The sequence below is a fragment of the Haemaphysalis longicornis genome, unplaced genomic scaffold (assembly GCF_048455015.1).
Source record: "Haemaphysalis longicornis isolate Haplotype H1 unplaced genomic scaffold, Haemaphysalis longicornis Haplotype H1 scaffold_7, whole genome shotgun sequence".
Taxonomy (NCBI): Eukaryota; Metazoa; Arthropoda; class Arachnida; order Ixodida; family Ixodidae; genus Haemaphysalis; species Haemaphysalis longicornis.
Genome location: NW_027526422.1, coordinates 87,795,078 through 87,818,690, shown reverse-complemented (window position 1 = coordinate 87,818,690; position 23,613 = coordinate 87,795,078). Strand labels below are relative to the sequence as shown.

General features: G+C 50.8%; 2 protein-coding genes across 2 annotated transcripts; both read left to right on the top strand.

The window, feature by feature from the left end:
* Positions 1 to 320: 320 nt before the first annotated feature.
* On the top strand, positions 321 to 2,846 carry LOC144146391 (uncharacterized). The gene has a single exon (XM_077678346.1). The coding sequence runs from the start codon at positions 321 to 323 to the stop codon at positions 2,844 to 2,846; it is 2,526 nt and encodes an 841-aa protein (XP_077534472.1).
* A 14,549-nt stretch (positions 2,847 to 17,395) lies between these two features.
* Positions 17,396 to 18,244, top strand: LOC144146390 (venom allergen 5-like). The gene has a single exon (XM_077678345.1). It carries the CDS (start codon positions 17,396 to 17,398, stop codon positions 18,242 to 18,244), a length of 849 nt encoding a protein of 282 aa, XP_077534471.1.
* Positions 18,245 to 23,613: the final 5,369 nt, after the last annotated feature.

The window sequence follows — 23,613 nt, the reverse complement described above, 5'->3', positions numbered from 1 at the left end:
TCTGCACTCTGAGGCGCAGACGTGCAACCTTGCAAAAGGCATTTTCTTGAAATAAACATGTCTTTCCTTAACTGTGACTGTACTTTATTATGCTTATTGTACCGTTTAAATGCAGCCTTTTTTTGGTGCAGTATTCCCCCGAACATTTCTTGATGGCACAGATAAAGTGCCGGTGGCCCGCGCGAGTAGCAGGAGGGGGCGTGGGGCCATAAGAAGAAGACGAAGGATTCTAGCCACGCCATGCAGGGTTCGACGGGGTGCCGCAGCCTTGAGTAGTAGCTACATTGTCCTAAAGGTGACCTGCATCAGCCGTCGTCGAAATGGCGGCCGCGCCGGTTGCGAGTGCCCAACCTCCCGTGGTCGACCCCGTCATGGAAGATAAGAAGCGTGCTGCGGTCAAGGTGGTCACGACGCAGTTCCCGCGCATTCCGAAGGTGACCACGCTGCTGCTAGACTTCTACCTTCACCGTGAAGGCAGGCTGGACCTTATGCGGGAGCCCCTGTGCCACTTTTGCATAGAGGAAGTGCTGCTCGCCGCACAGGACCTCTTGGAGAAGTTGAACCGCCAGGTCATCACGTATCAGGACATCCGGGATACAATCGAGAACCTCATCCACTTGCACAACTTGTGTTACAAGAAGTCACAGGACATTGCCAAAGAAGTGGGCGACAACATCCGCAAGGTGATTGTTATTGTGGGGGAACTGGCGACCTCCCTCGAGAGGGTGTCCGATGTGCCTCCGACAGATTGGATGGGTGTCGGTGACACCATCGTGGCCAAGACAGAGAAGTTGAATTTGGCTGAGATATCGCCGTTCTGGCACTACATTCCAAAGATGAACGATTTTCTTTCTGTGAAGCTTCTTGGAGCCGGCGGCTTCGGTGCGGTCTATAAGGCAGTTTTCAAGCCTACCAATTTTACTTGCACCATGAAGCTGGTCTCGGCCAGCTTGTTTCAACGGCACAAGCAGGCAATTACCGACAAGGTGGTCGCTTCGGTGATTCGGAACCCGTTCCTGGTGAAGTATTATGCTTGCTACTGCACGAAGGAAGCATTGATCACCGTCATGGAATACGTCTGCGGCATTGACCTTATGAGGGTTGTGGACAAAAGCATTTACTTGCCCACGCAAGAGTGTCGCATTGTAATGGCTCAACTAATTCTGGCGCTCGAGCACATGCATTTAAGGGGACTCTTGCACAGAGACATAAAGGTCTCGAACATATTGATTCTCCCTGGCGGAAGATGCAAGTTAATTGACTTCGACACGAACAAAGTTTGCATCGGACATTTCTCGAAGCGCGTCTACAAGGGCTACTTTACGAAAACGGCGTTCGAGTTCAACGACGGCGAGTCGGCGGGAACGATCCCATACATGGCACCCGAGATCCTCAAGCGGCGTCCGTACGGGCGCGCCTGCGACTGGTGGTCGGCCGGCGTGACTTTCTACAAGCTTATGACCGGCCGCGTGCCGTTCAGAGGTGAGACAAAGGAAGAGCTGCGCGACAAAATCATCAATTCGCCACTCAAGTGGCCCAAAGTAGAAGAACATCCTCATTCAGCCACGCCCGAGGCAAAAGACATGGTGAACAAGTTGCTGCAGAAGAACCCCGTCGAACGACTCGGCTCCGCCACGTACGCCGACATCCGAGGCCACCCATTCTACGACAAGTTCAACTGGAAGTGGCTGGCCACTGAGACAGAGCTTTGCAACATTCCGGCCATAGCCGAAATTATGGGGGGCGGGAAGCCGCCAAAAGCGGGAGAAAAACCGCATCTCACTGTGGGCGCCACAAGCGGCACTCTCAAGAGAAAGCTGCTTAAGATGGAGGACATGTCGGACATTGCGCCTGCTATTCAGAGGCCCCTCTACACGTACTCATCGCCTAGCTTCAAGAAAATGATCGATTTCGCGAATAAATCCAAAGGGCCTATTGACCTCCATGAAGACGACTTTAAGTCAAGCGACGCTGCCTCCGAAGAAGTGGACTACAGGAGACCCTCCGACGCGAACGTTATGTTGGGAATCAGCGGGTACTCCGGCCCCACAGGATCGTTAGCAGACAAGACCATCACTGCCAAGGAGAGGATGGATATTCTCCTCTACAGAACCAAGACCTTTGGAAAGTACTGGAGCTTTGGAGCAAGCATTGTACAGGTATCGGGAGAATACAATAGGAAGTTCTATATCGTCGAAAAAGTCACAAGTGGCAGCCCTGCCGACGCCTCGCACGTTCTGGAGGGAGACGTCCTAGTGGCAGTCAACGGACAGGACGTGGGGGAGCTGCCCATAGCTGAAGTGAAGCGTAGAATGCAGGACTGTGGAGATCAATTGGTGATAACAGTTCTGTCGTCGAGCGCCTTCCGCCTATTGGAAACTCGCCGTGACATGGATCAAATGATAAAGGCGGCGGGACAAGACACGATCCAGCTCAGGGCTATCAAGACAGCGTGCTCAGGCCGAGGCTACTTTGGGTTCCAGACTTTTGAGGCGAAAGCGTGGAACGAGTCGAAAAAAGCCATGGTTCACTGTCACGTGATTAAAACGGTGACTAGACCGCAGATCATCACGGCAAACAAGAACATGTATCCCGGCGACGTCTTGGTCATGATTGAGGGCACTCCTGTTGATAGCATGGATTGGTATGGTGTCAGAGCTGCCCTCAGTAAGGGCGCTGACGAGATAACCATCACCATTGCCCCTATGTCGCCGCTGCGGCTCAAGCGGCCCTCGTACACCCGGCTGCACGAGACAGTGATGACTGACGCTAACGTCCCTGAACCGTCGGCCAAGGCGAACATTGAAGCTGCGCCGCCTGCACCGCCTGCACCGGCTCGTGCCTAGAGGAGGGCGTTAGAGACACCTGTCGCGGAAGTCGCTTTCAAGGATGTCGCAGGGCCATAAATGGCCAAATCAGCGTTATAGTGTTTATGGCCTTATGTAAAATTTGACTCTGCGTGGCAAACGAAAATTCGCCCACGGTTACAATTGGGCTCCTTTCAAACAGCGCAGACGGCCCAACTCATCTCGCCTAGATTCGTGCGGCGAGTGCAACGAACTTAATCGCCAGTAAATAAACGTAATTTAATCCATGCGCTTTAACCTAGCTTTGGTTCTATTTTTCAGTACGAAAACACTATCAACACACCTTTGTTCCGCCAGGTATATGCAAAGTCTCATTTGCGATGCCTGCTGTATTTGCCGGTTGATAAGTTGCTTTCGGAAGAGTTGATGCGCCGACGTGGGAGGAGGTAACACTAACGGTTGACGGCATGAAGTTCCGTCTAACGTAACTCTTAGGGGTCTAATGTCGCCAACCGGAATACCCAGCTCGGCGCCCTATATTACTTCGCTTGGCATGTCGCAAGCCTTTAACTTGAAAGATATCTAAAGTTAGGCCTAAGACTCCTGGAAGTTTTACGCCGTACACCGGTACCCATTCAAACAGATGCTCATTGTACACCCCTCTGCAGGCACTGTTTGGCGTCGAGGCCTTAATAAAGTGCAACGTAAGGCCTAACAGAGCACATTCCCGCCACGTGCTGCTGTCAAGCTTGCGAACTGAAACAAGCCCACGCGAAGACACATACTCGTAGTGGTGTATTGAACAAGGCTTTATAAGCTTCGTGCCTGCGGGGGCATTATTCAATCAATCAATCAATCAATCAATCAATCAATCAATCAATCAATCAATCAATCAATCAATCAATCAATCAATCAATCAATCAATCAATCAATTAATCAATCAATCAATCAATCAATCAATCAATCAATCAATCAATCACTTCGAGCGCTGCATTACGATGGTCAAACCACAAGGAATCTGCCTGTATCGTAAACCCTGTTCTCGTAGAGTAAGCGTACCAAAGGGTTTCGTAAACACAAATAGGCTTACCCGATTTGGCCTATTTTAGTACTATTTATTAGCAGAAATGGATGCCGCTTTCGTTCGATATTAGTGGTTGGCACAATCAAGCCGTCTGTCATTTTTACGGCGAAGCTGCTCGGCTGTAGTTGGCCTTTTTTTTTTCGTGCCAGTGGTGGTGCAAAAACTCACTGTTACTTGCGCACACACCACACCCCATACCCCAACTGTTGTATTGGCCACGGCTTTTACCCGGAATTGTCTTGCTGTTCGTGATTGTTGCGTAACAGGTCAGAGAGGGCCTTGTAGAATTGACGTTCCACTACGTGTCACGGTAATTGCGAAAGCATAAATACCTCTTTACGCAAAATTCCGACGTACGGTGTCTGTCGATGTCGCCGAGCGATGGTTCCGAGAATTGACAATGGTGCAAACGAAATGAAAGTAACAAAACAAAAATCGGTCGTATTTGACTCGATAATGCAAACTTGGGAACTGCGAAAAAATTGCGCCCACCTCCCCTCGCGGGAACCCTGGTGTGATGCGACGCTGAAGGGGGTTTCGTTGGGTGTTTCCGTTGGGTCGAGCAGTCGAATTGCGTGAAACGCGTAGTGAACGTGAATTGCGTTTCAATCACATCACTAAGCTCCACGCGAGGGGATTAAGCAATCGTCGCTACTGCGAGAGAGCAAGCGCAAGCGCGGGCGACCGTCGACTGAGAGACCGGTCGGAGCGCAGGACTCCGCTTATATGCGCAGCGCACGCGAAGGAGAGGAGACCGCGGAGAGAGAGAGTACTGCACATGCGCACAGCGCTCAGCGCCGCGCGCAGCGCCGCCCTCCGGCGGAGTGAGAGTGCGCTGCGCCACGCGCCCGCCGATGTTGGGCGAAAGTGTTCGCTATCGAAGAGAGGAGAGGGGGTGAGCGGACGAGAGACGCAGCTGTGCGGACGCGGACGACGACGACGGACGCAGGACAGGGCCGCCGGCAAGAGATGCTTCTCTCAGCGTTGCACCTAATAACACTCGGGCTCGCATCCCCTAAATCGCGGGTGACCCTTCTCTGGGTACTCTTGGTATTTAAAGATGCTCTAGTTGCAAAGATGTTCTAGGTATAAAAATACTCCGGGTACTTAAAGATGAAGCAACTGAATGCGTTGTGGTCTTAGACCTAGGAACGTCCGAGCATGCTGACTGCAAAAGTACCGAAGTCAGTTTACGCTAATAGGGTACAGGTAGCTAATCGACCAGATTTAGGGGAAATCCCCAAGGTGGAGTAAGTTTCTGTAAAGGAAAGTTTGACATCCACCTAAATGCAGCCATACGGCTACAAAGGAAAGCTATACAGCTTTCTTCGGAAACTTCGCAGTTGAAGAAAAATTCGTCCTGGTCCAGGATTCGAACCCGGGACCACTGCTTAACCGGAGCAGTCGCTCTACCAACTGAGCTAACCAGGAGGCTAGTCGCTAGTAGCGCGAAAGCGAATTGATCAACAACTCTCAGTGAAGGACAGGTGTTAATCGACCAGATTTAGGGGAAATCCCCGAGGTGGAGTAAATGAAAGTCTGACATCCGTCCTGGACCAGGACGAATTTTTCTTCAACTGCGAAGTTTCCGAGAAAGCTGTATAGCTTTCCTATGTAGCCGTATGGCTGCATTTAGGTGGATGTCAAACTTTCCTTTACAGAAACTTACTCCACCTTGTGGATTTCCCCTAAATCTGGTCGATTAACACCTGTCCTTCACTTCGAGTTGTTGATCAATTCGCATTCGCGCTACTAACGACTAGCCTCCTGGTTAGCTCAGTTGGTAGAGCGATTGCTCCGGTTAAGCAGTGGTCCCGGGTTCGAATCCTGGACCAGGACGAATTTTTCTTCAACTGCGAAGTTTTCGAGAAAGCTGTATAGCTTTCCTTTGTAGCCGTATGGCTGCAGTTAGGTGGATGTCCAACTTTCCTTTACGTGTACAGGTAGCTGTAGCAAGGACGAAGAAGAAGACAAGAGAATACAAGACGACGCAAAGTTAAGCTTCCTCCCCAGTAGGCCGGTACAGCAAAAACGCGAAGGAGCTCCTGATTAGGTGGTCAAGGATGGCGAATACGGTCATTCTGCAGTGGGGACAGTAAGGAGGCCTCCCGATGCCTCAGAAGATGATCCTCCATTTGAAGATCTGAATTTTATCAGAGACCTTGGGCCGTTCTGTGTAGAGAGTGGTCTTTCAAGATTAGTGTAGAATCGGGCCTACTCCGGTCGTGAAAATCCCCTAATAGTAGATCTACACCTTAGCCTGACCTCCGCGGTCTGAAAGGAACCCTTGTGCCGTCTTCATGGACGCATCATCTTTTTAACTGGGCTACTCCTTCCTTCCCCTCCTTCTCCTACCCCTATTTTGGCCGCATGGCCTTCCCCCGCCTAATAAAGGACTACAACAAGAACTCCCGGTAGCGAACTATACTGTGGCCGTGTGCGCGCGAGTGTGCGTGCGTGCGAGTGTGCGTGTGTGTGCATGTGTGTGTGTGTGCACTTGTGGGTGGGCTTTTTTCTGTCGTGTATTCTTGTTTATATATGTCTGCATGTATCATCGCGCACTCTTTTTCCCCCTTATCTGCCTGCCTTTCATCCCCATCCCCCACGCCATATAGACCAACAGGCGTTCCGTTGTCCACCCTAGGTGAGGCAAACTACGCCTGCAGGTTGACCCGATTTTTTATGGTCTATAACAATCAATTCATTATTCATTCAGTCAATGTTTATTAGAGCGCGACAACGCTATTGAGAGCACGCAATCGCATCACCGGTAGCCTACGTAAGTATTTTGAGCATGCCAGATGCAAAAGCAAAGCCCATTCCTACTAAACGTTTTCACTAGTAGTACTGGAACTGCTACTTTACGCCAAAAGACTATGTCTAGGAATAACAAGGGCCATTGTGCAGGTGCATCTGTCATATCATTAAAGAGAGCAACAAAATGACACAACGGGAAAAGAATCGTGACACTGATGATGACAGCCGCGACACGATCCCGTCACTCGACACGCTAGTACTGGAGGTGGTGTCTCTACTCCCCTGATGTCTGAGGGTTTAAAAAAATTCCCCGCATTTCCCCGAGGGGAACAATGTGAAAGTGCGAATGCACGAGTTGAATTTGCGCGGTTCGGTAATGTTCGCGAAAGAGAGATCACACACACACACACACAACTACAAAGAAAGAAAGATGCATTTATTCACAGACACCTATTGGTGTTGTCGTTGTACTTGATTGCTAGAGCGGATCTCAGCTTTGAAATTTCGTGTCAGTACTTCTTTAAGCGGGTGCATTAGCCCTTCTCACGCCCGATTCCTGGCCAATCCCCCACGTGGGTATGTGCCATGCACAGACACCTATTTGTGTTGTCGTTGTACTTGATTGCTGGAGCGGATCTCAGCTTTGAAATTTCGTGTCAGTACTCCTTTAAGCGGGTGCATTAGCCCTTATCACGCCCGATTCCTGGCCAATCCCCCACGTGGGTATGTGCCATGTCAGCGGCCAGGCAGCGCGCGCCCATCTCCCCCCGTTGCCAAGGAAGACGAGGAGATTCCTGGCCAATCCCCCACGTGGGTATGTGATGCGGACATCGCCGGTGGACGCAGGTTCAGGGTCGCTTAAGAAGTGCATTGCACTTAAAAGCAGCAGCATCTGTGGAAGCTCATCGCCCACTGAAGTGCGCCTTATCACATGATGCAAGGGAACACACACACACCGTGCGTCAAGCAACGACGCAGGCGCTCGCTGCAGCTAAAGCAGTCATAGGCGGTCGCAACCGCAGCAATTTGGGCGGAAGCGTTACACGTCAACTATATATCTTTCTCTTGATTAAGAGAGTGGAGTGAAAGAAAGTGAGATGATTACGACGAGCCTACCATTAGGGAATCTTACAGCGGGAACGAAAATGCAATGATCTCGCATTTTCATGTGTGAGCAGTCTCAAATGTTCTCTATAGCAATACCAACGCAACACGAAATTGCATTTTTTTAAAGCTAAAGTAACACCAAAGATCATTATACGGAACCTGGCTTATAACTTAAGCGCAGCGCAGTCAAACCTGCCCAACCGATTGCCCCGCGCAAGTAGCTTCATTTATGAGAATAAAGCCGTCAGCGATATCTTAGTACAAAGAACAGTACGTCCAAGCAAGACTTTACGCTTGAAATTGGGGAGAAAAGGAAAAAAATAATGTGCTTGTTCCTTCTTCCATAGGAACCTGTAAAACACGAAAGTGAAATGTGCCTTCACAGGAGCAGTTGAATGTTTATTGTGCATCGATACGATCTTGCACATCGATATTTCGTCGCTATGGCACCGTTAAACGCATCAACGTTAGACACTGGATTGCACGTGCCGCAGCATTGCGTAAACCCGACTGAAACCACACGCGCACGCAAAGCGTCCGCGCGAACGAAACAAACGGGTTGACAGCGATACGTTTGGTGAACACACGGTCCGCTGCAGCGAAAGGATCAGCGGACCTTGTCACGCGGGCGATATCCGCAAGTCGGCTTTACCGCATCTTCCGCTGCGCGTCCCCCGTACACGTAGGCGCTGGCATCGAGGCGCCAACTGTCGGCGCTCATTAGCTAATTCGCCTCTTCTATAGATGGCAGCACCATCTGAAAGGAATGATATAAGGCGCGGTTTCTGTAGCATCATAGAGAAATAAAAAAGTATTTCTTTCTCTATGGTAGCATTCACGCGTTTGTTCATAGCAGTGTTGTACGGAACGCCGTTACAAGGAACGGCGTTCCTGGAACTAGTTCCTTTTTGGAGGAACGGAGGAACGCCACCGTTCCATTAAGGGTCGGTGGAACTGTAACGGTAACTCGTTACGTTTTTGAAGGAACGGCAAGAACGGCGTTCCTGCCGTTACATCGCTGGGATTTGGCTTTTTCTGATGCCAAGGCTCGAGTACAGAATTCCACAAAGCGCTACTGCGTTTCTCTTCCTATAAGATGGTCAATTTGCCCGCCCTTCAGCCGTACGTGCTTCCTCGAAGGTCAAAGGCAGAAGACTAACCACGCAGCAGGCCGCAGCTTGTGTTTGCTTTCATGCTTGTTGCTTGCGCGGCGTTCGACGGGTGAATAGCGTAGCCGCGAGAATGCTTTTCACTCTTCATCGTTTGTACGGGGACGCCAGAATGCGCGTCTGGCCGATAGAATTGTTCCCTGGCGGGGAAAGAATAGAGCGTTTTAGCAGTCGGTCCGTTCTGTCGTATGCATTGTTACTGGGTTGACCGGGACCCGGCTGGGCTCTTGGGCATTCGTCGCGGTAGGGGGATTAGTTCCGCCGGCCTGCCTTCGCCATGTCCGTGCCTCCGCACCCTTCCTACTCACCCTTCCGCGCGCTCAGGAGTAGACCGGTCCCGGCAACCCGGTAACAACGTAGCCAACGAAACGGACGGACTGCTAAACAGGGTCCGGACATTTCGGTGTAGGAATTTCGGTCCAGCACGTTTCGGTGTGGACATTTCTGTGCACGAACATTTTGGTGCACGACGTCTTGGCCCAGACATTTTGAGTGAGGGGATGTCCCAGGCATTCTTTGAACATTTTAGCTTTAATATTGTAATTTCGTGACTTGATATCATTTTACGTTCGAGACTTGTGCTTGCGCCGCCGTTCTTGGAAACGAACGCTAAACCCTGGCGGAGCATTGGCACGTGAAACCCAATTTCTGTAGCAGATGGTAAAAATTAACGTTGTTAATTTGGATCCGTTCAACCATTTTTTTTTGCTATTTTAACATTCATGTGAACAACCCCCCTAATACTTTAAGTGTTACCAAAGCGCTTTCCTTTCACTTCACCCAACGGTGCAAGACGCTGCTGCTTTTAGTCTAATCCTCCCCTTCCCCCCCCCCCCCCCCCCAGGAAAACTTCCGCGGAAAAACAACAGAAAAACGAGGTCGATTAGGCGCGTGTGCATTTCGTTTTAATTAATCTCTCAATCAATCTCGCCTTCGTTGCATTCGGTGGCAGTTCTACTGAAAACTAACAAACCAACCATCGCACTTACGGTGGCGTTACTTAGGGGAGGGGAAAGCTGAGCCCCGCCGGCAATCATCCCCCTAAGTAAAGAGAGAGGGGTGTCACTTGTGCTTCACCATTGCGTCGACTGAACTTCGAAAACTTGAAGGCGACTGTTGCCGCTCTCGTCACACTAGCCTATTCATTTTTTTTTTTGCTCCTTATAATGGGAGGAAGCGATGTATACCTGGGGTGTCCATGATATGCGCGACTTGATGAGTCAATTCCCAAGGGGGCGACTGAAGGCGCCGAAAGAGCGATTCCTGGAGTGGGGGCGCCTAGAGCACTGCACGGGCCTGATTTTAAGGCCCGAGCCCGGCCCGAGCCCGCTTCGCGAAGCCCGAGCCCGACCCGGGCCCGTAAAACCTAGCCCGAGCCCGGTCCGGGCCCGGGCATTCAAAAGTGAGCCTGGCCCGAGCCCGGCCCGGGCCCGCCATCTCAAGCCCAGGCCCGGCCCAGCCCGGTGATTTATTTTTTGGCCTAGAGAGGCCCCGCGCGTGTGAGACCAGGCCCGGTCTCTGACGCTGAAGTAAGTTTGTTTATTATATTCTCGGCCATCAGACGAAGCATCTAGTCTGTACAAGCACGTCATGAACTGAACGCAAAAAATGAGTGTTTAAAAGTGCACGTAGTTTAGCTTTCACCGTCTGCAGTTCACGCCACATCGGCGTAATAATAGCTCGTATTCTTAGACGAGAGACATTATCACCTTTGATTACCAGACTCTTGGCAACTTCACGTGGTTGTCTCGGCCACAAGTTGGTATTGCTGAAATTTTTTATACGCATTTGAATCAACGAGTATGTACGCGCGTTGAAATACTTCACCTGCAGTGGTCGTTAAGCGGTGGTGTTTCTCTGGCATGCGTGTTTGATTCCCGGCCACGGCAACCGCATTTTGATTGGTGCGACATCTAAAACACACGTGTACATACATAGACATAGGTGCACAGCTCCAGGATATCTGAATTAATTCCTTCCCCTCTTGGGCATTCCTTGTAACCGTATCTTTGGTATGTTATACAGAAAAATATAAAATCTTGCTGCAGTACAAGAAATGACATTAAAATTGCAGTATAGTGGCCATCAGACCTAGCAAAACACGTTTTTAAAACAATGAGTACAACTAACAGCAAGGAGCGCGCAAAAATAAACCAAGAATATTCATTTTGAGGCTCTTTTCTATACTTCACGTCGGACCGATTAACGGCCGTGCCTATGAATTCAAGCCCGAGCCCGGCCCGGGCCCACGGCGTCGAGCCCGAGCCCGGCCCGGGCCCACGGCATTGAGCCCGGGCCCGGCCCGGGCCCGCCGAAAATTGACTTCGGGTGGCCCGGCCCGGCCCGCGGGCCGGGTCGGGACCGGGCTTTCGGGCCGGCCCGGGCCCGTGCAGTGCTCTAGGGGCGCCGTCGATATGACCGCGACGCGCGGAAGGGCGTAGCCAGCAAACGATAGTGGCCATTGTGTTCTCAGCGGCTTTTTGGGTGGCTTTTTGTGTCACATTATAGAGGTTTCGTGCGGCCACGGTGAATGTAACGCTTTTTCTCTGTTTTAAACGCGAAGTGTGCTATGTAATTGTTCTGAATGTATCACCCAATTCCTGCAAAAGCCTCCACTAAGAGGCTAGCAGTATGTTCTAAATAAAAAATAAAAAATCACTGCGGTGACGCTTCGGAGACCATGAACTCCACCACGCCAGTAGGATTTTCAGGGGAAACCGAAAATAATATGGTTGAAAAAGAAATCTGGTCGAGATTCGAGCGTACAGGCGGGAGGTGGGAGGTAGGGGGGGGGGGCGCTAGAACAAAGAATTTAAAGAATTAAAATGTGGCAAATGTAGGCTTGTAAACATTAAACGAAGGTTGGTTGTCCCGAACACAATGGCTGGATTTTGTATGCACAACCGGTACGCGCTTAATCAGCATTTAGGACATTAGAACCTGCGGCTGTTTTCCAAAAGGTCCGTTTTTCCTCCCCGACAATATCCTAGACCAGTATTCGCGAATTCATTTTAGCAAGGCAGCCCAGCCTACGTAATACTCTTCATAAGGTTTTCTTCATTCTGATGGGCTAGCTAATGTTTGTTACTTTTTGGATATTGAGAGTGTGCATGTAATTTGTGTAATTTGAGGGTGTGTAATTTAAAAAAATACAAAAGAGGCGGTAGACCATCGTAAACACGGGTAATTGTCTTAGCTAAAACAGAGCGAATATAAATTACAACCTGTCATAAATGAAAAAAAAACCTGTGCTAAAGAATTCAATCGGCTACATAACAGGTGTCCCCAGGAAGAGGTATTAAACAAAAATATATAAATGTAGAATTTCTAAAAATACCTGGCAAGGATCGATCATGGCATCAATCAGAAAAATAAATTCACTGTTCCAGATTGTTGACCATAACCCACGTTAAGCGGAAATAAAAATATAACGGCTTTCGCAAACGGCAAGCACCGGATAATGTCCTCGAGCCGTCTGGAGTTTGTCCGGTGCTCCCTGAAAAAATTCGCATAGGAGCGTTTCTTTTGATTATCTTTATCTCCAGATAATCTGCTGCCGGTGGTGTTAATATTCTTATAATATACGTAGTTCAATGTGAGTTTTAAATGTCTCACATAATTTCGACCCAGGATTATCCGACACTATATTTTAATTTAAAAACCTAATTGTAACGTTAATGTAACGACACGTTCCAATTTTCGGCGTGGAACTGGAACGCGTTCGTTTCGCTATAAAGGAACTTGTAACGGGAACTCGTTTCAAAATTGGCAAGGAACGAGGAACGAGGTTTCGTTCCTATTTTGGAGGAACGTGTACAACACTGGTTCATAGCGCAGTCGGGAGCGCATTCCGTACCTCCCGTTGCAGCGAAAAGAGTTCGTGGCTCGAATCCCGGCGCAGGCGCGTCAATCTAAATTTTTCTGGCGATGTCAGTTCCGTGACGGACATGACGTCGGTTAGATTTTGGTGGACTCCGGCATGAAACACTTTCGTGTAATAACTGCGCCATTAGAGGTTTAAAGCGACGAGGGAACATAACACTTTTTATGGTTTGTGAATTCGCTAGAATTACTGTCCAATTGAACGCAGCTGAGATTCAACGCTTGGAGCTTGGCTCTGAGAGTAATGGTTGTTGCGCCGCTACAGATGAGCAGTGTGTGCTGCGCCGCTCCGGACACCACCTTCCCAACACAGCCGCGACTCCCCACTTTCAAGCAGGCTGTGTGAATGCCCAGGTTTTGCGTAGCCACGCGGTCTATTACTCGCGTTTTAAAGCGAAGCTCTATGTGCTCCTCTCACGGGTTTTTTAAGACGATAGTCTTTCTTGGGCTACTTAAACCCAGAAATTTCCGTCTGTCTCTATGTCCGTCTGTCTGTCTGTCTGTCTGTCCGTCTGTCTGTTCGTCTGTCTGTCTGTAACTCGATCCAGCCACCCGGCAAAAGTAAAATTGATATTGCGCAATAGTCTTATACAGTCAAACCCGTTTATAGCGAACTGCAATATGCACCGCGATTAGTTCGATATATCCGATAGTTCGATATAGCCGAACTCGCCTATAACGAGATTATTGTTACGAGTTCGCAATCCGCGGGAGCCCCCTCACCCTCCCCCCCTTCACCAATTCCGCCATCCGCGTATGCAGAAACAAACCCAGTACAGTAGCCATTACCATACCAAAATAATCAATTTATTCCAAGTAATAAAGCTACTTTCCGCCTTAACTGCCCACGTTGCAAAAAAAAAGTGGCGATTTTTGTTTTCACTTGCGTTTTGGCGGCTTCAATTAGCATAGCATTCTCTACACGAAAAATTGTTTGCACCAGTTGGAGTCGGGGTCCTCAAAAATCTAAGAAGCATTGGCAGAGCACATCGACTGCCGAAAGCGCTTCATTATAAGCGTCGTACGAATTTCACTCGCGACATCATCGGGAACGCTGGCGAGCTCTTCCCACAGTTAACCGATGCTGCTCTCTTGGGCTTGACTTGCTGACTGGGCGGGTTCTGTCGCGAGTCTCGCGCGTCGGCGACAGTTACGGAAAGTATTGGGCGTCACGTCGCTCCGTGCGAGGCGCAATGTCTCAGTCGCGGCTCTTGCTCCATGGTCGCGGTCAATCAGCATCTCAATCGCCACTCCGGGATCATGCATTTCGGCGGCCATTCTACGCGCCCAGAGTTCGATATATCGGATGTGAACTTCGTTATAAGGAATATATTTCGGATGTATTTCTGTAACTGAATTATTTTTGTTCGATATATAGCATAATTCGCTCTATCCGGGTTCGTTATAGCCGGGTTTGACTGTATACTCACAGGCAAATGTAAACGACTAAGCACGGTTTATATGTTCATGCGTGTCAACAGCAAAGAAAGGTTCCACTAGCTATAGGTTTCACGTTCTGCTGGGAACACACGTGGAGCACGGCTACGCGGTTCTATAATGGCCTGTAGCAGTGGAACGCGGTAAATTCAAATCGCCTTGCGCAAACCTTTAGTGTGTTTACCTTGGGATGAGCGCGACAGAACAGGAACAGCATGACAGGTGAGCGGGAAAGCAAAGGGGGGCATTTCCTTGTCAAATTTCTACAAAGACTGTCGTCTTTTGACGACATTTGCAACGAAAGGAGCAGATACGCGGCCAATTTTCTAGGTGATGCGCCGGACTGCTGTTTCCCTAGCCCAGTGGTTCTCAACATCGCTAATGTGCACAGGGACCTTTTTTGGGCTGGTGAAAGTCATGGGGGAACCAATGATAAGCGATGATTATTCCTCTTAAAATGTCAAACAATTTGCATGTTCAGCTAAAGCAACCCAAATACTTATTAGATTATGTCTCTTTGCGTCCGACCATTATTAAAGCGAAACATTAGTGCACCCACTGACGCCGTCGCACGCCAATACGCCCTGTAGGAAAGGCAACTTTCTGCGACGATGATGAATTCCCGTGCGTGAAGGGAAAGAAATATACGCTTCTCGTGGCCGAAATCGAACCTAGGTCGATCGCGTGGTGAAGCCGCCTTCTATCCGATTGCTCCATGTCGACATGGTCGGCGCGGAATCCACGCAGAAGGTACCAATCCGCACCGTGCACCCCAAAACCGAACGTTAAGCGTACAGAGTGCACACCCGAGTGTTCCTGTGGGTATCCTAGAAAAGTAGTGCACACCTCCAGAGTAGACCGTACTCGCAGTGTTGAATTGGCCAAAAAAAAAATCCACCATGAAAAAGCTTCGCATTCAACTATCGTCATGGTTAGAAGGAGGGGTGCCTGGCATTTTGGATGCGTGTGATATATTCAATTAATTTGTTTCTGCAGCAAAAAGTCACCGAACTTGCACAATGTGCAGCCTTTCGTGTTCCTGGCTTTTTCGCGTGGCTGGCGTGCTGTGCAAAAAGTCTACCTTACAAAATGTGCTACGCGGAGAAATTAAACGCATAAATAGTGCAGCGATCCCACCTTTTTAATATCAAGCAAACTTTGGAAAAAATGAGAAGAGAGTGCGGTGGAGGGTTTCGGGAAGAACTTCGCGGACTCCCGAAACCCCCTCAGGGACCCCCTGGGGTCCGAGGACTCCCACTTGGTAACCGCGGAGTGCAGCTCGGGCCAGCTGGCTCCTCGTCGCCCGCCTCTCCTCGTCACCCACCACTCCAGAGGCGAGGAGGGGCATTTCGGGTTTTTCACAAAACCTCCAAGTGGCGAACTGGTCTTCCCGTATCCACGCGAATGTCGTTTCCCACCACCACCGAGGTTTGTGCAGGGTACGTGAACACGCGCCAGCAAAAAACCTAAAACACTCCCCCAACGTCCAGGACGCGTATATGCGTTTCATAGTCAATCCAGCCAGCCGTCACCTGAGCTTCCTTATGGGGGTTGTATCACTGCATAAGCGGGCCTAAAGCACGCAAAACCACTCGAACTGAAATAAATAACAGCCAAAAGGGACCTGCAATGGTTGAAAACCACGATGTAGAAAAATATTGAACAGAAATAGCCGAAACCGACCTAAAAGGGGAAAACCCGCAAAAACGTACAAGATGCAGTAGCTGAAACTGACCAAAAGGCAACGAAAATACCTGAAATCCCATTAATAATACATAAAGATGTCGTAGATTATAATGCATGATAACAAATGTTAATATTGAAATATGACAAACCATTGAAAATGAAAAAAAAAGCGGTAACAGGATTTGAACCCGGGTTAGGATGTTTGCTTCGCAGGAGCGGAACTACTATACTACGAGACCAAGCGATTCTGAGCTATTAAATTGAGTGCCACATGCACGTGGACATAACTTCAAGCATGCCCCTAGATGGCGCCATGCGTCGCTTGGCTGTGCTGACTAGGAAACGCCCATACGCGGCCATGATGCCCGAGAAATCATTTCAAACGGTGCTATTTGAACTCCATTGCACAGATAAAAACACTAGTATTATTGACGATGTGAAAGCTTCGCTTTACGTCGATTTTAACGTATCCGTGCTACTCGCCAATTTTGTCTTTTATAAGCGTGCAGACTTGAATGGGAGTCATTAACTCCTGAAACAGAAGAACCGGTATTCATGGTGTAGTAACACAGGCGCGCGCAGCGCCGCAGCATAGACGATGGTCGGGCAGTCAACGACGGCGTTTATTGTCAGGAGCGTGATTATATGCGGTGGCATAAAGAGAGGGTAAAGGGAGGGGGGAGAGAGGGAGGATGACGGCGCACAGGGCCAAAAAGAAAAGATGCGCGCGCAGCTGGTTTTGCTGGCGCAGCTGGTTTTGCATGACCTGGCTAGAGTGAACTAGAATATTACAATATTCTAGTTCACTGTAACATGGCACTAAAGGCCGCATTGGGAGGGTCAGCTGTTTTTCGTCGTCGCCTAATCGCCCATAGTTGTGCGTAAGTGGGTATGCTAGCGCACGCACGGGGCGACGCTCGTGGGGCGCGAACGTCTCGTTCTTTCATTTTACTGTTTTTAGTGATTTCAAACCGAGATTGATAAATTCTTATTACTAATACTACTTTTTATTTAGAAGGGATGGCTCCAGGTGCAGTCATGACTGGATGAAGCGGTAAGGAAGGCTAGGGGGTCCCACTCTCTTGTGAATGCCCTGGTCCTTGCAAAAGTCTACGGCGACATAAAATGTCCTCTTCCCTCGTTTCACGGGATGTCAACGCACCCTTCCTTCCCTTTTTTGTGAATTGAAACAAATAATGATAATGATAACAGTTCCTTGACACATTCAGTCTTACACATTCCCGTGCGCCTACAACTGATGCCAAACTCGTGACGCAAGATAAAAGCACAGTTTCAACAATCGCGTCAATTCTGTTTACGGCCTTAAACGAATAATTTGTGTCTGACCAACTTCGTCAGTGTGGGTAATTTCTGCGAATCATTATCATCATCATCACCATAATATCTTCACCATCATCATTGAGGCCTGCCATCTTTGCCAAGCCATTTCCTCAGAATCCCGAGGCATGAACCCTTCACTGCACCTTTCCGCCGCTCTTTGGCTCGCGTGTCTCGTCGCGCCAACCGTACAAGAGTGCAGGGATGAGTACAAGAAGATTCCCGGTCACACGGCCTGCAAGCCGCCCAACGCGGCCTGCACCATCTACAAGCGGTCCCTGAGCATGACAGAGCGCGAGGAGGTGCTGAAACTGCACAACGACCTCCGAAGCAAGGTGGCCAAGGGCAACCTCCCGGGCTTCCCGCCGGCCAAGGACATGACCCAACTGCTCTGGGACGAAGAAATTGCATCCGTGGCGCAGGCGCTGGCCGAGCAGTGCACCGGCCCGGGCGGCAATCTTAAACACGACCAACAAGCAGAGCGCGCCACCACCGCATTCAACCATACGGGCCAGAACCTCGCCTGGGACGGTAGCTCAGTGTCCTTGGACGCTGCCGGACCCGACTGGAAAGGACAGGTGAACAACTGGTTCGATGAGTACAAACTCCTCAAAAATAACGAAAAGAGCGTGGTGAGCAGATTCAGCGGTGCAGCGATTAATGCCGGCCACTTCACGCAGGTAGTGTGGGCCAAAACGCACTACTTGGGCTGCGGCTACGTGTACTACACGGTTACGGGCGCCCGGTACGCCCACATGCGCTACTACGTGTGTAACTACGCCGAGGCCGGCAACGTGAATCAGAGGCCCGTATACCAGGAAGGGGATGCGTGCTCGGCCTGCCCCTCGGGCACAGAGTGCGTAAAAGACACCGGTCTGTGTGCGTCGCCAGAGGCCGCCAACGGTCATTGCTCGAGTGGCGGAGGGATCGTCGTTACTGTGTTGGCTGTGTTCATTGCGCTCCAACAAGCACAGTAGACCACTCTTCAGCTTCGGCGGCTCTTGGGGACATTTCGGGGATCGTAAATACACAGACTGGTCATATTTGTCTACCGTATCGCCTCTTTTTGCGTGAAATACTCACCTACGGGGCATAAACTTGGAGGCTCACTGAGAGGGTTCAACTTAAATTGAGAACGACTCAGCGGGAAATGGAGCGGAAAATGATAGGTGTAACATTTAGGGACAGGAAGAGAGCGGAGTGGGTCAGGGAGCAAACTGGTGTTAAAGACATATTGGTAGAAATTAAGAAGAAGAAATGGCCGTGGGCAGGGCATGTAATGCGAAGGCAAGATAACCGCTGGTCATTAGGGGAACAGAGTGGATCCCTAGAGAAGGCAAGCGCTGCAGGGGGCGGCAGAAAGTTAGATGGGCAGATGAGATCAAGAAGTTTGCGGGGATAAATTGGTCACAGTTGGCACAGGACCGGGGTAATTGGAGAATAATGGGAGAGGCCTTTGCCCTGCAGTGGTCGTAGATAGGCTGGTGATGATGATGATGATGATGACGTCATTTGATAACACCTGCCGATCGTATAGGTCATGTGATAACACCTGCCTATCGTAGCAGGATCCGGGTTTTTTTCCCTTGCAAGCTGTTTCCCTAGCGGAGTTACAGGTGCGTAGCTGCAGCGACGGGGATATCACGGACATCTAAGGGGGCACACATTTCATTGGAAGTGTAAGCAGCTACAATAGATCAAAGGTGGTGGTGGCCCCAGACCTAAAAGGTATGAGGCATTTAGGCACGTCAAAAAAACCATTGCCATTGGTTCGTCTTGCCGTTCTTTTAACAACATTCGCGGCTACGTTAATAAGAAGCCTTGAAATGTACTGTACAGTCGGTAAATGGCCTGTCTAAAACAAAGCTTTTGCACTTTCAGACTTATCCTTCCTCGCCCAAGCGGCATTTGAAGAAAAGTGCTGCGGCGTTCCGAAGCCTAAGTCCACCCCTTTTGTCTCAAAAATATCTTTAACGGCTATGTTTTGGCAGTTGTCAGATGTCTCTAGCTGAAGTTTAAATCGCTGTTATAAACAAGCGTTTTAGCGACTGTGCAAACAGAGAAACTACAAGGTGACAAGTTTTGATGGACAACCTCCGGAAATCTGAAAGGCGAAGCACTATCGAACGTGGCTATCGAACGCCATCATTGCTGCGACTGAAGGAAAGGCAACCAATAGCCGCTACACTGCTGTAATGAGGTAAGTCCAGTGGTCGAAAAACGCCGAGACCGGGAAAAAGAGAAAAATCTCGGGAGCAAGTTTTATAATTTTACCTGATGAGCATAGAGCAGTAATTTCTCGCAGAGGTACCTGCCACCCTCTAATCTAAGTAGTGGATGTGTTGGTTGACTACGTTCTGCAAAAAAAGCCTTTAAGATTTCGAAAAAAAGTTAAAAGAAACTGTGGCAGGGTTCTTTCGAGCTAGCCTAATACCTACTCCAACCAAAGAAAACCGAACCCATTTAAACACAAGTCCTCTACGCTGTGCTCACTTTATGACTGAAAGAAAGCGGAGGGACTTGAGTGAGAAAGAACGACAAATGAAAACATTGTTACTCATAGAAAAAAATTGGCTCCAATCAATGCTGTGAAGGTGTTCTTGGGATGACCTGGCGGTTGATGAATTGTAGTCTTCGCTAGCAGTACAATTTGGGGTGACGAACTCAATTCAGTTGACCCCCGTACCCCGTTTCCATTTTTTCCGTCTTGTCGCCGCCCCTCCGCTAGTTGCATCCCCCTCATTACCCCTTCCATCCCGCTTCTCTACTTGCACAACTTACCCACTCCTTGCCGTTTCATTCCCCCGTCCACTGTCTTACAGCACCCTTTCACTTTCTCCAACCTCATCAGCCACTTGACTCTGTCCTCTTTACCATTTACTGAATGTGTAAACAGGAGGATGGTTTAGCTTAGAAGTCTGAACAAAGACAGACATTCTACAAAGTAGGGGGAAGCAGGCGACTAACGCAAAAAAAATTCGCTCCAATCCACGCTGTGAAGGTGGTTGGAAAGCAAACCTTCAAACGACACCCACAACAATTGCCCATGCGACGTCACTTGAATTCACACACGTGGCACTACAAAGAGGGAACCCAGAGATTCTGCCAGCCGTTACCTGGGGTTCGCGGGTGCGGCGACCCGAACACAGCAGCAGCGTTGGCCACTGCCGGACTAGAGCGGCGGACGCCGCAGCTGTAGTCCGCCCGTGCATCGGCAGAAACAAAACGGAGAGGAGCGTCTTTCGAAGGCTGAGGCAGTGGAACCTAGCCATCCTGATGTGCTAGGTTGGGGCTACACCACCGCGTGACACAAGCGCAGACACCGAAACAATTCGGCATGTGAGCTTAGTGATTCCCATTTATACCGATTCAAACTTGTTAGTTTAGCAAGTTTGAGAGTTGCGAGAAAGCTGAGGGAACTTTTATAATCGCTATTTATCAGAACCAGTTGCTACTTTCGTCTTTTGTAATACCTGTTAAAACACAATCGAATTGGTAACCACCAATTTAGAGAACGCAGTCCATTCGTGGCAAGCAGTGCGCAAAAGGTAGCGTTTCTCTAGCGGCCAGATGTCTGTATGTGGTTTGTACATTTTGTTTTCCCGCCTTGCAGCCAATCCTTAACGTATGTTTGTACGACCACTTAATTCCGTCGGCTGCAGGTTACCCTTGAGGTGCTGTCGAACAAGTTAATCAAGCCGTGTGAAGGCACCACGCAGTGGACGCGAAGCTGCATCAAAACAGGCCCAAAACAACGGTCGCTACAGGAGACGAGAAAGCCGTACCGCCGACGCCGCCGCCGGCAGATTAGGCACTTCCGCGCGGGATACGCTGGGTAACCATTCGCTGCGCCACCTCTACTGTGCTTACTGAGTGAAACCTTCCACCCCTCCCCCCGCCACCGCCGCCTTCGACGCGTTGGGAATTTGTTGTCCCGCACGCCACGAAAGTACCGTTGGCTGGTAAGCTAGAAAGCTTTGATTTAAAATGCTAAAAAAGCGTAAGTCATTCCACTGTGGTTAGGTGAGTGAGTGAGAGAGTGAGTGAGTGAAACGACTTTATTCGATCATCCGGCGGACGACTATCCTAGCCCCACGTGGGGAGGGTAATCGCGATGCGGCCACACATCATCTCGGCGTGGTGTCCTTTACTCAGCGAGCAGCCCTCACTACTCCCGCCTTCTGGCACCCGCGCCTGCCCCTGTGCTGGGGTGGTAGCGAGCACCTGGCGCTTTCGCTCGGGCGCTGCTTTTCGAGGGCAGCCGAAATCCACTGGACGGCCCGTGTCTGTTGTTCCCGTTGGTCGCTTCCCGCAGCGGCCGCAAGCCACGGCGGGATCGTCGTCACTGTCCGTGCCTCCCTTGGATTTTGTGCACAGTCCCACAAAATGTGGGCCGCAGTAGCCCTTTCCGATTCACACACGCGACACAAGTCACTCACATATACGCTAGAGCACACGTGTTTCATGAGCACCGGCGTGGGTAGCGACCCAGTCTGCAATTGCCGGAACGTCACCGCCTCGCTTCGGGTCAGGCGCGGGTGAGGCAGGGGCATAGTCCTGCGCCCTAGTCTATACCAGTTCAACACTTCACTATACTCCGTCATCCTGTCTTTGGCTTCGCACCACCACTCCTTCGTCGAGTCGGCCGGTTGGGCGGGGCGGTATGTGAGACCTCGCGCCGCCTCGTTGGCCGTCTCGTTGTGGTTTGCGTTGCCTCGGGCTGACACGTCCCTTCCCATGTGGGCCGGGAACCACTTGATAGTCACCGCTCTGTTCGTTGGGTTCACCGCGCGCAACACCCGCACTGCTGCCACACACACACTGCCTCTGGCGTAGTTCCGCACCGCGGTCCTGGAATCGCTCAGCACGGTCGTGCATCCGGGGTGGGCGAGGGCCAGGGCGATGGCTACCTCCTCGGCCTGATGCGCCGACCGTGTCCACACGCTCGCCGCCGCCTTCATCTCGCCGGTGACCGCACTGACCACCGCCGCGGCGAAAGCTCCCCTCCTGTCCTGATATTCCGCCGCGTCCACATATACGGCACCGCTGTCTCTGGCGTGGAGGTCGATCAAGCTCCTGGCCCTTGCCGCCCTCCGCACCCTGTTGTACTGAGGATTTACGTTCTTCGGTATCGGGCACACTTGCACGTGTCTCCGCACACACTCTGGTACCTCCGCTCCTTCCGCAGTCTCCTCATCCGCTCTCCTCAGCTCCAAACCTAGGTTACGGAGCACCTTCCGGCCGGTTCTCGTGCCCGAGAGCCGCTCCAGCTGGGCCGTTCTCTGGGCTTCTGCAATCTCCTCGAGAGTGTTGTGCACCCCCAGTGACAGGAGCTTCTCCGTGTTTGCACAGTCGAAAAGCCCGAGTGCGGCCTTGTAGGCCCTTCGTATGAGCGCGTTGATTCTGTTGCGCTCGTGTACCGTCCAATTGTGGAAGGCCGCCACATAGGCAATATGGCTCACGGCAAAGGACTGGACCAGCCGCGTTAGGCTGGCCTCCTTCATGCCTTCGGCCCTTCTGCTCGATACCCTCTTTATGAGGCGTATGGCCGTGTTGACTTTGGCCGTTAGGCGGTTGATGGTTTCGCCATTGCCTCTGCCTCGCTCTAGGAGCATGCCCAGCACCCGGATCTTTTCGACGTGCGGGATCACCTGGCCGCCGCTCGTTCGTATCATGATTTTCTCGCTGTCCATTCTCGGGTCTCGCTTCTTCTTTCTCACTCCCTTCGGTGGCACCACTAGCAACTCCGACTTGCTCGGTGAACACACCAGCCCCGAGCCGTCCAGTTGCTCCTCGATGGCGTCGACCACCGCCTGTAGCGTGTCTTCAATGTGGGCGTCGCTGCCTCCCTTTACCCAGAGCGTGATATCGTCGGCGTAGATGGTGTGCCTGACCCCGCTGACGCGCAAGAGCCGTTCAGCCACTCCGATCATCACTAGATTAAACAGCAGCGGCGAAATGACCGACCCCTGCGGGGTCCCCACGCTGCCAAGCTTCTTTTCCGGTAGCTCAAGGTCGCCAGCGTGTATTTCAACCGTGCGACCCGACAGAAAATCTCTGATGTATCTGTATGATCGCTCGCCCATGTTCAGCCTCGACACCTGCGCCAGGATCGCAGAGTGCGTCACCTTATCAAAGGCGCTCTGCAGGTCCAGGCCGAGCACGGCACGGTTGTCCCTCGTCCTGGTGTTGTCGTCCAAAATTTCGCTCTTGAGCTGGATCATAGCGTCCTGGGTGCCTAGCTTGCTCCTGAAGCCGATGACCGTGTCCGGGTAGAGCCCCGACTCCTCCAGGTACCGCTGCCACCTGTTCATCAGGACGTGCTCCAGCACCTTGCCCACGCAGG

What these genes read in the sequence shown, in the direction of transcription:
- LOC144146391 (XM_077678346.1), top strand. Translation starts at nt 321, where the DNA reads ATGGCGGCCGCGCCGGTTGCGAGTGCCCAACCTCCCGTGGTCGACCCC.
- LOC144146390 (XM_077678345.1), top strand. Translation starts at nt 17,396, where the DNA reads ATGAACCCTTCACTGCACCTTTCCGCCGCTCTTTGGCTCGCGTGTCTC.